Source organism: Poecilia latipinna, unplaced genomic scaffold, assembly GCF_001443285.1.
Source record: "Poecilia latipinna isolate Pla-1442-1.1 unplaced genomic scaffold, P_latipinna-1.0 Scaffold9, whole genome shotgun sequence".
NCBI classification, from domain to species: domain Eukaryota; kingdom Metazoa; phylum Chordata; class Actinopteri; order Cyprinodontiformes; family Poeciliidae; genus Poecilia; species Poecilia latipinna.
Window position 1 is genome coordinate 707,907 of NW_015112625.1, and position 13,059 is coordinate 720,965.

At 38.2% G+C, this 13,059-nt stretch overlaps 1 protein-coding gene across 2 annotated transcripts in view; it reads left to right on the plus strand.

Moving 5' to 3' along the window:
• pawr (PRKC, apoptosis, WT1, regulator) overlaps positions 1-12,398 on the plus strand; it is a 52,093-nt gene extending 39,695 nt beyond the window's left edge. Inside the window, exons 4-8 of one of the 2 annotated variants that reach the window (XR_001424546.1) lie at positions 1,854-1,888; positions 5,693-5,810; positions 8,325-8,408; positions 10,435-11,650; positions 11,691-12,398. Coding sequence is in view for 1 of the 2 variants with exons in the window: in XM_015029025.1 (XP_014884511.1) it covers positions 1,854-1,888; positions 5,693-5,810; positions 8,325-8,408; positions 10,435-10,521 (324 nt within the window). In the remaining variant the exon portion in view is untranslated. Of the gene's footprint in view, positions 1-1,853; positions 1,889-5,692; positions 5,811-8,324; positions 8,409-10,434 lie in introns of both variants that reach the window. The other variant, XM_015029025.1, reaches the window with a different exon arrangement.
• The last annotated feature ends 661 nt before the right edge of the window (positions 12,399-13,059 follow it).

Here is a 13,059-nt window from a genome sequence, read left to right on the forward strand (position 1 = left end):
CACTCTCAATCCAAATCAGAAACTGTTTAATAAACTACCAGCGTCTTTGTAGTCAATAAACTACTGCAGAATGACGGAATGAATCAAGATTTTTAAAACAAAAATATTCAGTAAAACATCTAAAAAAATTTTTTTTAAATTAAAAAATGTAATCTTTTAATTGATTAAATTAAAAGACTTTCACACCTGAAGGAACAAACTATAATGTTAATATATTGTGTTAAAAGTAGCTTCTGTCAGCTTTCCAGATCAGGTTTCATATTCATTATAAATACATTAATGTATTTATGACAAACTCTGGAAATTGTAAACTGAAAAGTATGACATTTTGGTCTTGTAATAAAAAGTCCTGGGTGGCAGGGTGTGCTCCATCTTTGTTGTTTTGAAAGTTTAAAGCGGTGCATGGTTCACATTAACTATTCTTTGTACAAAAAATACTTTAACATCCTTCTTCTGATTTCAAATAGTTATGGAAAACACATTAAAAAGAGTGACTTATAAGCTTAATCCAGTCAAAACCATAAATGATGAAGTACATTTATATGGATTTGGTTAAGCGAACAGATGGTTTTGTGTGTTTCACTTTGCTTACATATTTGGGGATGAACTTCCCTTTTCTTGCATTTGTGATTGATTAATTTCTGTTCCATATTACCTCTGTTCATCTGTTTCAAATTACCTTAGAAACACTGCAGCAGCAGCAGTTTTGATTGCTAATGGAAGCTATTCAAGCTCAGTTCAGGAGGGATTTATGTAATTTTTTTCATACTTTATTCAACATGCGGCATTGTGTGGAGGAATAGCAATAAACACACATTTACATTTAGACAGCATACTTACTGAAATCAGTCTTTTTGATTGAGGTAAACAAGTCAGTGGATGTGTTTTGTAAGCGCATGCACAATTATTTTGACCTTATATATGTAAAAAACAAACTGAAATATAAAAAAATATATGCAGTTTAATAAAGCTCAGCAACTTGAAGTATAGAATAGCACATAGCTGAATAATCTTTTGTCTGGTGTATTGATGTCAAAGCAAGGCACACAATGAAAATTTAATGTTTGTGACTACATTTTGTGTAACTCTTATCTCTACTAATTTTTCAGGCGAATTTTTGCTTTTCTGCAGTTAAATCAAAGTATGTTCACACCCATTTCTGCATCAAAAATCCACCTCCTTGAAACTTAGTTCATGTTTTTGTTGGAAATGTACCAAAAATGTTGTCAAAATTCTACTTTTTTCATACATGTTAGTCTTAAAGATGGCTGCATGTGTGAAACAAAAAAAAAAAAAAAAAAAAGAGCATTGATGAAGGGAGTCTAGCAGAACAATGGCTCTTCAATCAACCGTCGGACCCTTCACTGCACAGAACCTCAGGAAAAAGGAGATCCGCATTCATCTCCCAGAACCTGCGACTCACACTTCATTTTTCTCAAAAGCGAGGTTTTCCTGAAGGCGACGCCACTCACTGCTGGATAGATCTAAACAATCTTCAGATCTTTTTTAGATTATACAGTAATGGGAAAATAAGAGAGAGAAAACATCCCTTCCATGTTTCAAAACAAGATTGCCTTTTCCAACTTGAGGCTACAGATTCGTGTTGAACTATGAAATGAAACAAAGCCCATTTATATCAGCTCAGCAGCTGCTGCTTTTGAACTTTCATGCACAACCTTAAGGCTCTTTATAAATGCTTCTCCTGATGAATTTCTCTTATTTCTGTGGATGTCTTTTTGTTCTCCTCATGGTGAGCCAACACAACCTTGGGCAGATGGAACGAACAGTTATATTTTCCTGCTAATACATTGTGCATGCAAATTAAGCATAATTTTCCCCATTTGTTTCTGCAGGAAACCCCTAAAGCTGCTTCTGGACGTTTTAAGAGGTGAGATTCACATTTTGATTTTGATCAGGCATGAAGTGTAATTTTTGACGAATCTGTCAAGTGAGTGAAAAGAAGCCTGGAGATAAAGGTTGCAAGATTTTCTCTGAAACTGCTGGACTGTTTTGATTTCTCGATGCAGCTTGTTTCTTGCTGTTGTAGTTCAAGAAGGATGATGGCTGATGGCTGTTTTTTGAACAGTAGCTGACAGGATACCATCTGGACCTATGACACTTTGTTCAGGCCATCACTTCCCTGCTGTGGCAGACATGGAGTGCTGAAAGTAAATGGCTTGCTTTGAAAGGTTTTGTGGGAAATGACTGGGTCAGTTTGGTTTAGCTTTGCTCTGGCATTTGATGAAAGGCTTTTGAACTTCTTCTTCTTCTCGAAGTCGACAAACATCAGCTTTGGCTCTTTTTCCGAGCAGACATGTTTTCTCTTCCTGTATAGTTATTTTTCCCCTTGACATAAATCGCTAAAACTCAATTATTTATTTATTTTACTTGATAATGAAGGACACAGTATTTGTTTTGCTGTCTGTGCACTCAAAGTGAGCAGTTCTAGTCCAACCCTGAGCCTGTTTCTCAAGCTGACATTCAATCTGTCTGTGTAATTATGGCTTCTGCCCCATCAGCTGGCCCGGCTACACGTGGATGCTCTGCAATTCTGCAACAGATAACCTGCCAGGTGGGCCAGGCCGCACAAGACGGCTAAAGGAGCAACAATACAAAGCACTCTCTAATTTACTGTCTTTAAAATGTTCCTGTTGGAAAGTGTGTTGTTCTAACGCATCTGTGTAACTTTAAGGTCCGAAAGATTTTTTTTTTTTATTACTTTTGAAAATTTAATATTAATCTATTTGCAGATTTCTTCCTTTTTTGCACATTTGTCACTCTTAAACATTTCAGATCAACAAAAACAACGAGAAAAAATCTGTCCAAACCAACCTGTAAAGGATGAAATCTTGCAAACAATGTTTTTGCATTGATATGAATTAGTTTAATTCAGCCCACCTGAAGGGTTTTCTAGCATGAACAACTTTGACTATACCTCTGTAAATCCTTAAATAATATTTTAACAAAAAAAAGTTGTTTAATTACAGATAAATTCAGAAATACTTTAATTATGAATGTTGTAACTCATATCTTTTACAAATCTTCAAAGAATTCATTGTGGATGGTGATGCTGTGGCTAGGAAGGTAGCAGTCAGTTCTGCAACAAATTAGAAGAGGCCTCTGACTGAAGACAGTTGATGCAGTAAAATAAAATCAATGCCTATTTCTTTCCAGCACTTTATTGCTTTAATCTTAACAATAATGTATAAGAATTTTCATTTGGTGTTATGAGTTATATTGTGTTGAAATCAGTCTGTCTAGTTGCTTAGCATCACCATGTTTGGATTTCTACTTAGCTTTTAGCGGCTACATATGCCTTGTGGATGCATTCCCATTAAATTTGCATGTTTGCATCGACTAACTCAGCTTTGTTACCCATGACGGGGTGATGAACATCCTGCTTGGTGAAAAGCCTATTTTTATTTGGTACGCTGTCGTATTTCAGTGACCTCACTGACTCGCTTTCTAACCTTGGAGCTCTGAATGGAGAGATTGTTTCATGTTATCAGAAGTGAGCAGGCTGCAAATCCAGCGCTTTAATACTCCGTCATGTGGCTTCAGGTGGAGATATGGCTTATTCTGCATCAGCACATGAGTTTGTGGAAAGACGCTGGTATACCTGTGGCTGCTGCTGCTTCCCCTCCTGTTTGTGCTTCCAACCCTCTCTCCTGCTGAGGCTCCCAGGAGTGTGTGATTGGCTCTGCCTCTCGCTCTCTCAGACCGAACTCTGTGGGGTGCTAATGGGCCGCGGTGTGATATTTAGTCTTGAGGCCGTGGATGTTTAGGCTCAGCCTCGGCCCCTGCTGTGCATCCTGGAGAACCCTTGTTGGGTTTGTTGAGTGTTTCTGGGCGCCACTGAGATGGCAGGAATAGGTATATGAAAGGTATGCCTTTTGTTTTTGAGCTTTTTTAGAAGCGTCCTGTTCAGATGATTTTTCAGTGTGCTCATGCATTTTAAACGAAGAAAAGAGACAAAGGAAATGTACCCTGTCTGGGTGCAGAGAAGTACAAGGGAGAGAACTTCAAGGACTCCGCTTAGATCAAAAGCAAAGGATTCTCCAATCTTTGTTTTTTGTAAGAAGGAACAAAAATGAGCTGCTGGTTGTGTAAATGTCACAGTACAGAAAAACACCTGCTGTTCATGATAAATGGCACTGAAGGCCTGGAAACTTAAACACGATGATAACCTAATGAGATTTCAGTTCTTAGTTTTGGATTTTATACTAAATAATGAGCTGGTAAAAGAATTCATGCAGATATGCTGCTTGCAAAGTCAACACAATGTTGATTTTCAACATTCTCTGTAATTTCTAACAGATCTTCCTGTTGTAACATTTGTACATGTGGGCAATGTAAATTATTACAAATCATATTCCTGGATGCTTACTAATCCTATTTGTGCATACCCACACATGTATCCACTGGTTTACTAAAACATAACGCATTAAAAATTAAGATTCCACCTTAAATTAAATTATCATATAAAAGTTGTGGTTAGAAGTTAACCAAAAATATGCACAAATATCACAGTTTTTCAGATTTATGTGTAATAGTTTTAAAAAACAAGATTAAATTGAGCATTTGTCCAAGGTTAGGACTCTGTGCAAACTGTTGAGCAAAGTAGTGGTACTGTGGTACCAAGGATCTGTTTGCTGGTCCTTTGAGAAAAGTTAATTTGATTTGATGATGAATAAGGTGGACAGTCTGCAACGTCCAAATAACTCAGTGAAGAGTTAAAATGCTGGACTCATTTCAAAAGGGGAAATGTTTCACGCTGATATTTTGAAAGCAAAATAAAAAGGCTGTGAGGTTGTGGGTGGAGCACCTGGACCATGTGCGCTCCGCGTGGTTGTCCTGCCGTCTCCACTGCAGTTTGAGTCTCTGGCAATTGAATTTTATAAACCGGTCACATTTTTTATTTATTTTTTGATGATTTTTTTTTTTTGGCTCTAGTGGCCTTTATTTGATAGTGAATTGACAGGAAAGTGGGTAATGAGAGAAGGGGGAAGACATGCAGCAAATGTCGCCAAGGCCGGGAATCGAACCTGTGACAGCTGCGTCGAGGACTAAGGCCTCCGTATGTGGGGTTCTGCTTAACCCCTGCGCCACCACAGCACACCCCAACCGGTCACATTCTGCGGAGAAAGCAATTAAAGTTTCCCCCTTGTCAGTAATTATTTGGAAAAAGGTCTAAGAAATAAGAACTAGTTTGTGTGGCGCTCAAAGTGCATTCAGAAACCTCGAAATCCATTTTCCTTGCGACTCAAGAACAGTGACGCGCATTTGCTACTGCCACGCTAGGAGGCTTTTGAAGCTGGAATATATGAAATGTTTCTTAACCAGAAACCTTTTTATACAGAAATTGCAAATCCTCATCTTTCTCTTCACCATTAAAAGAATAAGAAGCACAGGGGTTGTTAATAATTCAGGCCTAATTGAAAGCGCAAACATGCTGAAGATATTCCCACCTGTTCTTTTCATGATAGATGTGTCATCCTATTGAAGTTTAATAATGTGCCTCTGATTCATACCTTCAAACGGCCTCTGTGAATGGAGACAATAAGACCTAAATGTCACTCTTTTCTTTATTTTTTTTATTTTTTTTTAGAACTTCATGAAGGACGTGAAGTTAAAGGACCGATATATGAAAGTTGATCAAGGTTTAAATATGGTCTGTTTGAATTTGTTGCAGCTCTGCAAGGCAGGGGATGGAAGAGGAGGCTGGTGGGAACATCAGACAGCGAGAAAACCGTCACAGCCGAGAGGGCGGCGGTGCAAATCTGGAGAAGAGGGTGGAGGAGCTGGAGAAGGTACGTAGTCTGAGCTGCTGTTCTTCGCCTCCACAGAAGCACGAGCAATGTTGTACCTGTCATCACAAATACAGGTAAATATCAGCCTGACGACATCCAAAGGTTTGTGTTTCCTATGAAGGAAAAAAACGTGAGTAAAGTGAGCATCTGCTCTGATGCTCCAGGTGAACCAGCCTGTTGGCAGGTTTTATTCCCTGCCTGCTCCCTGAAGGTCAGAGTGTGTTGTCCTGTTCCTGTCACACAAGTGTGATATTACTTTGCTTCAGGTGGTGGATTATTATCAGTCTGGGTGTTTTAATGAGATATTGTGTGACGGACCAACACAAATTGGTGCTTTACTAAAGTAAAAATAAATAAATAAATCTACAGTTTTTAAGAACATAAAACCAAATATGATATATACGCATTGGTATTCCCTTTTATTGTGATGTTTAAGTGAAATGCAGTAAATGCAATTGCATTCAGAAGTCATCAGATTTGAAACTTGTATGTATAATTACAGATGTTCACTGAAGGTTTATAGATGATTTTGCTTGCCACACTTTCTTTGAATGATCTCAAACACCCTCTTTATCTAGTAAGGACTCTGCTAATTAAATTTAAAGTAATTTTGCACAAAAAAAAAGTGCTGCATTGGATTCATGGGTTGAAGTTTTTCTACATGGAGTTTGCATGTGTGGGTTAAGCATTTTTTATTTGTTAAAGAATCACATAATGATGATTAAAATCAAAATTGATTGATAAATATTTCCTGAAATCATGCAGCCTTGCTCTGTGAATGCCTACCTGCATCTTAATACAATACCAGTCACACCTGGAAAAGACGAGACAGAAAATGGAACAGCAGAGCACAAATCCCAATAAGCAATTTAACAAAGACCCCGCATCTCACCCCTAATCTTGTCGTACTCTCTAGTTGATATTTCAAATAAAAATGGGATCCTCTGTGTTTCCCTGCTCTGAAAGTAACTCTGGATTGTTAAACTTAACGCCTCAATAAAAAAGAGCTCTGTTCAGAAGATATGATCCATTCGAGTTCTTTGTCCAACCGTTAAATTTTTGACTTTCTGCCTAAAAACTGTGGCAGAAATCCTCTGTGCTGATGGAAGAGATGCCCTTTACCAGTGCAGATATGTCTTTTGCTTCCACGGTGGAAAAACTCCACTCAGAATCACTTCAGCGTGACACGTTTCTCGGGGTCAAATGACTAAAAGTGCTTTGGAAGCGGTGTCTTGCACTTTCTGTTTTTGGTGTGGGTTGTTTCTTACACTTCCACGCAAATAGCCGGGCTTGTTTGTCTGAGATTTTAACTTTTTAGATCCTTGGAGAAGACCAAATACGCCCACACAAAGTACGCAGAGGCTCCTTAGATAAAAGTTGCACATAAACACAAATAACCTTGAGACAGATCACATCAAACAAGCTAAACTTTTAAAAATTAATAAGAGTCTAGCTCCTATACATGCTTTGGTTTAAAAGGAACGGAAGAATCATTTCTTCAGGTATCTGTGTGGGAGTTCAAAGACATAGTTATGTTCTCTTAAAATAATGGTTGAAAAGATTTTTTTTGTGTCCTCTTCATTATGTTTTACCATTTTCTGCACCTCTACTTGGTCACTATGGAGACAATGTCGTATCTGTCTGCAACAGAAAAAGTACAGTGTGGAAATAATGATTTGAGTTCATTAACATAATAAAAGAACAGTTTGAAAATGTTCATCTAATGTGTTCAGAGTCTCCATCCCACATAAAGAGAAATGGCTTATTTCAGGCTTTGGGTAAAGGCACACTTTAAGACTGACTTTTACATACAATTTTGAGGAAATAAATTGCTTTTTCAGATATTGTAAGGAACTGAATATTTAAATGATCCTACAACAATAATGTAAGTTTCCAACAACAATCAAATAAATAAAAATAGAGATTTTCAAATCATTTTTGGTTTTCCCATTGGCTTTAGGATTTATTGCTCTTCCTTCTATTATCGTAATAAAAGACAAAACATGAATATTTCTAGACTTTACATCCCATTCTTGTTCGCATCAGTCCATCCTTTTGTCCTTATATCCTTGTATTTCTTCTTCATATCCATCTTTTATTCAATATGCATCCATTTGTTTTTTTTTCCATCCATCCATGTATTCACCCATCCCTCATTCCATGAATAACAAAAGTTGTCCTTCCAAATGTTCATGCATCATCCATCCAGATTACTCCATCAGTCTATCTATTCACCTTAAATCTCTGTGTCTGGTTTGTGAATTCATAGAAAGCCCCGTCTTTCTATGAATTCACAGTGAATTTCTTTTATGACAGAAAAGAGCTGAGAAACTTTGGAAAATGTACAGGAACCCTGAATGGCTAAAATAACTTGCATACAACATTTGCTCGACCCAAAATTTCACATAATTGTACTATTTATGCACTATTTTCAAATGCATATCTTTCATGTGTTGGTGAGCCTACTAAGCTTTCTGCATGTATTGATTCTTTATGACCCTAAATGTGCTTCAGGAACTGTCCAGGCTGGTGAAGGTCGTTCAGGACAAAGACGAAGTCATTGAAAAACTGAAGGAGGAAATCGAATTGCTAAACCTGGTGAGTGCAGCCTCCATTATCCTTATTACTGTAATTATAACATGCTCAAACGTCTGATATTTTGAGTCTTTTTGTCCTGGTAAGGTGTGGGCAGCCTGCGTAGGCCTCAGAATCATTTGGCATTTTACTGAAGTCTTGTATTACAGTTCTGAGGGTTTTGTGGGCAGAACATTTTTTAGTCTTTTATTCACATGCCTGGGATTTAAAGGCTGTTCAAACAGAAATACTTGAGTTTTAGGAATCACAAATTAAATGAGTCAAAAAGAGCTCAGGGTTTGTTTTGCAGCAGCAGCTTGTTTCGCAGGTTTAAGGTTAAAGTCATGATTATAAACTTAACAAATGAAGTTCACTCTCAACTCTTACCGTGCGATTTTACATTTAGTAAAAGTAGAACTAAAAGCCAAACAAAAGGATTATGAAATTACAACCGTACCTACTTGCTAATCAGTGTTACATTGTCAGACTTCCTCTGGTGGGACGGCAAAGATTACAATCAACCACCGTTTTAGAGGAAAGATGTCATTTCACAGCTGGACTCCTCCTCTTAAAAAGGGTTTTTGAAGTTCATCGTACCCAGTAGGGCACAGTCTTCATTTTTAAACGAATCCACAATCAGCCAGATCATTTCCGTAGATATGCTTCTCACAGTCGCTCTGATGGGTCACACTCAAGTGTGTCATGTTAAATAGTTAGCTATTATGATCAGATTTTTAGTAAAGTCTTTTAAAATCAGTGGGGCTCTCTTGAATGTTGTGTGCTTATTACAATTAATTAAGGGCATCCTTGTGTGACTCATGATACTCGGATCAATTTATACAGCAATTTGATCAAAAATAACATTTTATGCAACAAGAATAAAGCCTGTTTACTTTCCACAAAATGCTAAAAAGAAAAAAAAGGAAATACCCCAACAATCCCAACTCAACTCAACTCAACGACTGGTTGACAGAACATCTTTTAGCTTCTCTCGGAGCAAAAATGGCAGATTGTCATATCTAAACTACTCTTAGGAAATTGATATTTTCTTTCTGTGGAGCCTAGGAAAGTCTAAACAGATCAAACCTGGCTGTCAGGGATGTGCATATTTTTTGGCAGCGAGTTGAATGAATGTCTCCTGGTTATTATCTGTCCACTTTTGTTATGACGGACGCCACGCGACCCATCTGTAAACACAAAGGATGCAATATTGCAGGAGGCATCACTCTGATAGCATCGCAGGGACACGCATCCTGTTATAGCAGTAGGGTTTTATATAAGGATGCTGGAGGAAGCATGAGGAATATCTGCGAGCGAAGCTGCTGCTGCTGCAGGGGCCGCATGTCGGGCAGGAGATAACGGCCGATCCAGCATCTCTGCAGAGCTAGATTGAACCCTCCGACGCCGTGGAAGTTTATTTGGGTGTAAAAAAAAAACCTGATAACGCTCAGGTTCGGATTTGTATCTCCTCTTTGATAAGCTTTCGAGAGAGCTTGAGTTCACAAAAGTTCAAAGAGGCGTGTTATTGATCCTGGTTAGATCGTATTTCTAACGAGAAACATTCTGAGCCTCAAACTTGAAAAAACTTTAAAACGGTTGATATTTGCGCAATGCTAAGCATCAAAAACATCTGCATTTGAAATCCTTGCAGGTTTCTTTGAAAACAACTTCCCTTGCATTGTTCTTAAAAGAAAAAAGTACCACAGTAAAGATTAGGTACTTTTAGGACAAGTCTTTAATTTCCTCCTAATGTTGTTCAGCTCATTTCCAACAACAACACAATCATAGGCGGTGATGGAGGCGAGAATAAATGAGAAGTGTCAGCTTGATAAGTGAGAACTGTTGCAACTTGGAGCTGCCGTCATTCGCAACTAATTGAGGCTGTCGATGGCTAATTTGCTGCCATCAAGACAGCCTCAGTTTTCAGAGTAAACCTCGTTTTAACTTTCAGACTTCGACCCAGGCAGACTCTCTCAGAGTAATGAAGCGGTTGGGTGTGGAGTATTCATGTAGAAGGTACAGACAGTGGTGCGCTGTGTCCTCTCCACAGGACCTGGATGAGTTTGAAGATGAAAATGAGCAGCTCAAACAAGAGAACAAGACTCTGCTGAAAGTGGTGGGACAGCTGACGAGGTAGAGCTGCTCTGATTGGTCCAGCGACTCGATCCGTCTGCCCGACATCCTGCTGGAGGTTAGATCCTACGACGTGGCCTTGCATCCGTTTCATTTGGTGTAGATTACTTTAGCTTATCATCCGTCTTGTTGAATGCTGGTCATTTGCCCCCTTTTGCTTTTTATCCCTCCAGTTTTCAACCACCAAAGCAACTGGATGTTACATACTGACTTTTTCCACTTCATAGCTGAAAAACGAATGCTATGATTGTCATTTTCTATAATCTATCCTTTAGGATAGTATCTCCAGTATCTAGGAGGTTGCTTATACTATGTAATATTTTATAGATGTAGATCTTCATTTGTGAATTAGAACCAAAATAAATGGAGTTAAAATGTAATGTGAGTTTTCAGGATAATAACTTAAATTTAATACAATTTTTATGGTTCACTGATCATTTATCTTCGATTTATGAAGATAAGTATAAACCAATGCCCTGAGGCTTTAGGAGATGGGTTTAAAATTTAAAGAACATTGGGTGAAGTGGCACATATTGGTATGAAATGACAAAAAGGGGCAAATTGACCTTTTGAGAGTTAAAAACAAAAACACATGTATACCAATTGTTGTGAAATCTAGGCTGAGTGGTGGAGGTTGTCTATCTTCTTATACATATTTAATGTAAATGTATTGTACATAGCCTGTTTAGATTGTTCTTTGTCAAGATTTCTGTCAATATCTTAAAAGAAATAAAACTTTGAATGTACGTGCAGGAATAACTAGGCACAAGAAAACCTGTTTAGTTACGGAAAATCTTTCACACAATCTTTAAAAAAAAGAAGAAAAAAGGATCTGCAGCATTTGGACCAAATTAAACATTCACTGCGACAGTATCACCAGCCAAAGTGGGCGCAGTGCCTTGAAGTGCATGAAACTTTTCTCTTTTCCTTCTTTCAAACTTGTTGAAGCCTGGTGCTTTCTCGAATAAATGGCATTGGTACATTTCAATCCAGCAGGAGCCTATTTAAATTTTTAATTTGGTAAATATGTCCAACTGAAATGAAGACGCTGAGCTTTACGCATTTTATTAGCATCTTGACTCATTTTCTTGTTGGTGTCAAAAAGCTTTAGGGGTGTTTACATGTTACTACAGGTTTTTATAGTTTTTTATTTTGGTGCTTCTAAGCTACAAGAGAACCACTTCCTGCGATGAATTGCTGGAACAAACTGAATCTGCTTTGTTTAGTTAAGGGGCAGTCTCGGCCTTGTAAAAACATTCATAACCAGTGAACTTTCCCACATTCCGTTACATCACAAGCATCACTGGGATTTCATGAGACGGAGCAACAAAGTCTTGCAAATGTTTTTACGAATGAAAATGTCAAAAGTCTGGAGTGCATTTGTATTTGCCCATCACCCTCCTCTAAATATGAAAGTCAACATTTGTACAAGAATAACTACATATGCACAGATTAAATTACACAACATTTCTTTTTAAGACAGTTTGGTTTCACTAGATTTTATTTAGAGTTCTCAGAGAAAAGGGGGGCTGAATGCAAATGCATGCCACACTTTTCAACTTTTGTCCTTTAAATATGTTAGAAATCCACACATAATTTTCTCTCTACTTCACAATTAAGTGGCCTCTTTGTGGCCGTAGCTTGGAAAACAAATATGAAAATGGCTATGAATACGTTTGCAAGGTGCTGCATATTGAGACCATTTTACTCCGGGGAGCTTCTTGCTGCAGCAGGTAATCTTAAAGCGGCGATGCATTCCCACGTTTTGGGGTGAAAGACCAGCCCCTTACGGACCAACATCGCCGATCTATTTCTCTTTCCATTACTTAACGCATGTACAGAAGATTAAGTCATTTAATAAAAGTTTGATTATCTCTCTCAGTCGACTCGCTTGTGTTCATTAACGCTAATTCGATGCGATGATACTGTGCTACTGAGCCCGTAATGCAATGTGACGGTGGTGGTGGTGCATGTAGGGGGGGTTAGTTCCTCCTCTTGGTTCTCTGCCGATAATGATTCAACATGTCAATCACTAACCTGACTCCATCCGAGACATTAAAAAGCCCTATCTCACTTATTATGCAACTGAAGCGCATTAATTCCCCCCACCTAGTGACAGAGCAAGGAGGGAAGAATCTGTATCTGACTAATGTTCACTAAATTTCCAGATAATGGCCTCTTTCTGTGGCTGGAAAGTGCTGGAGGCTCTCTGCGTAATCCCTATTAGCATTTTTATGGAAAGTTGCGAGGTTTGTCATTTTGAATAGCCACAGAGGGCACAGACAATCCATATCTGCCTTTGGTTAGTCACGATAAGCTGCCATTCAGCTCTCAGCAGCTCCATCAGACCTCCACTGAAGTTCAGACACTGTCACAATGCTTTCAGTCTCATCATAGCTCCGTAAATTACAGGTTTCTCTGCGTGTGATGAAATGGTTTGTCAGCACTTCTCTGAAGAGTGTTTTTTTTAAAGCTTTTCAAGAAAATGTTTGCATCAAGTTGCAGTGTGGTCTGGGAAAGAAGACGTACCAATATTGCACAC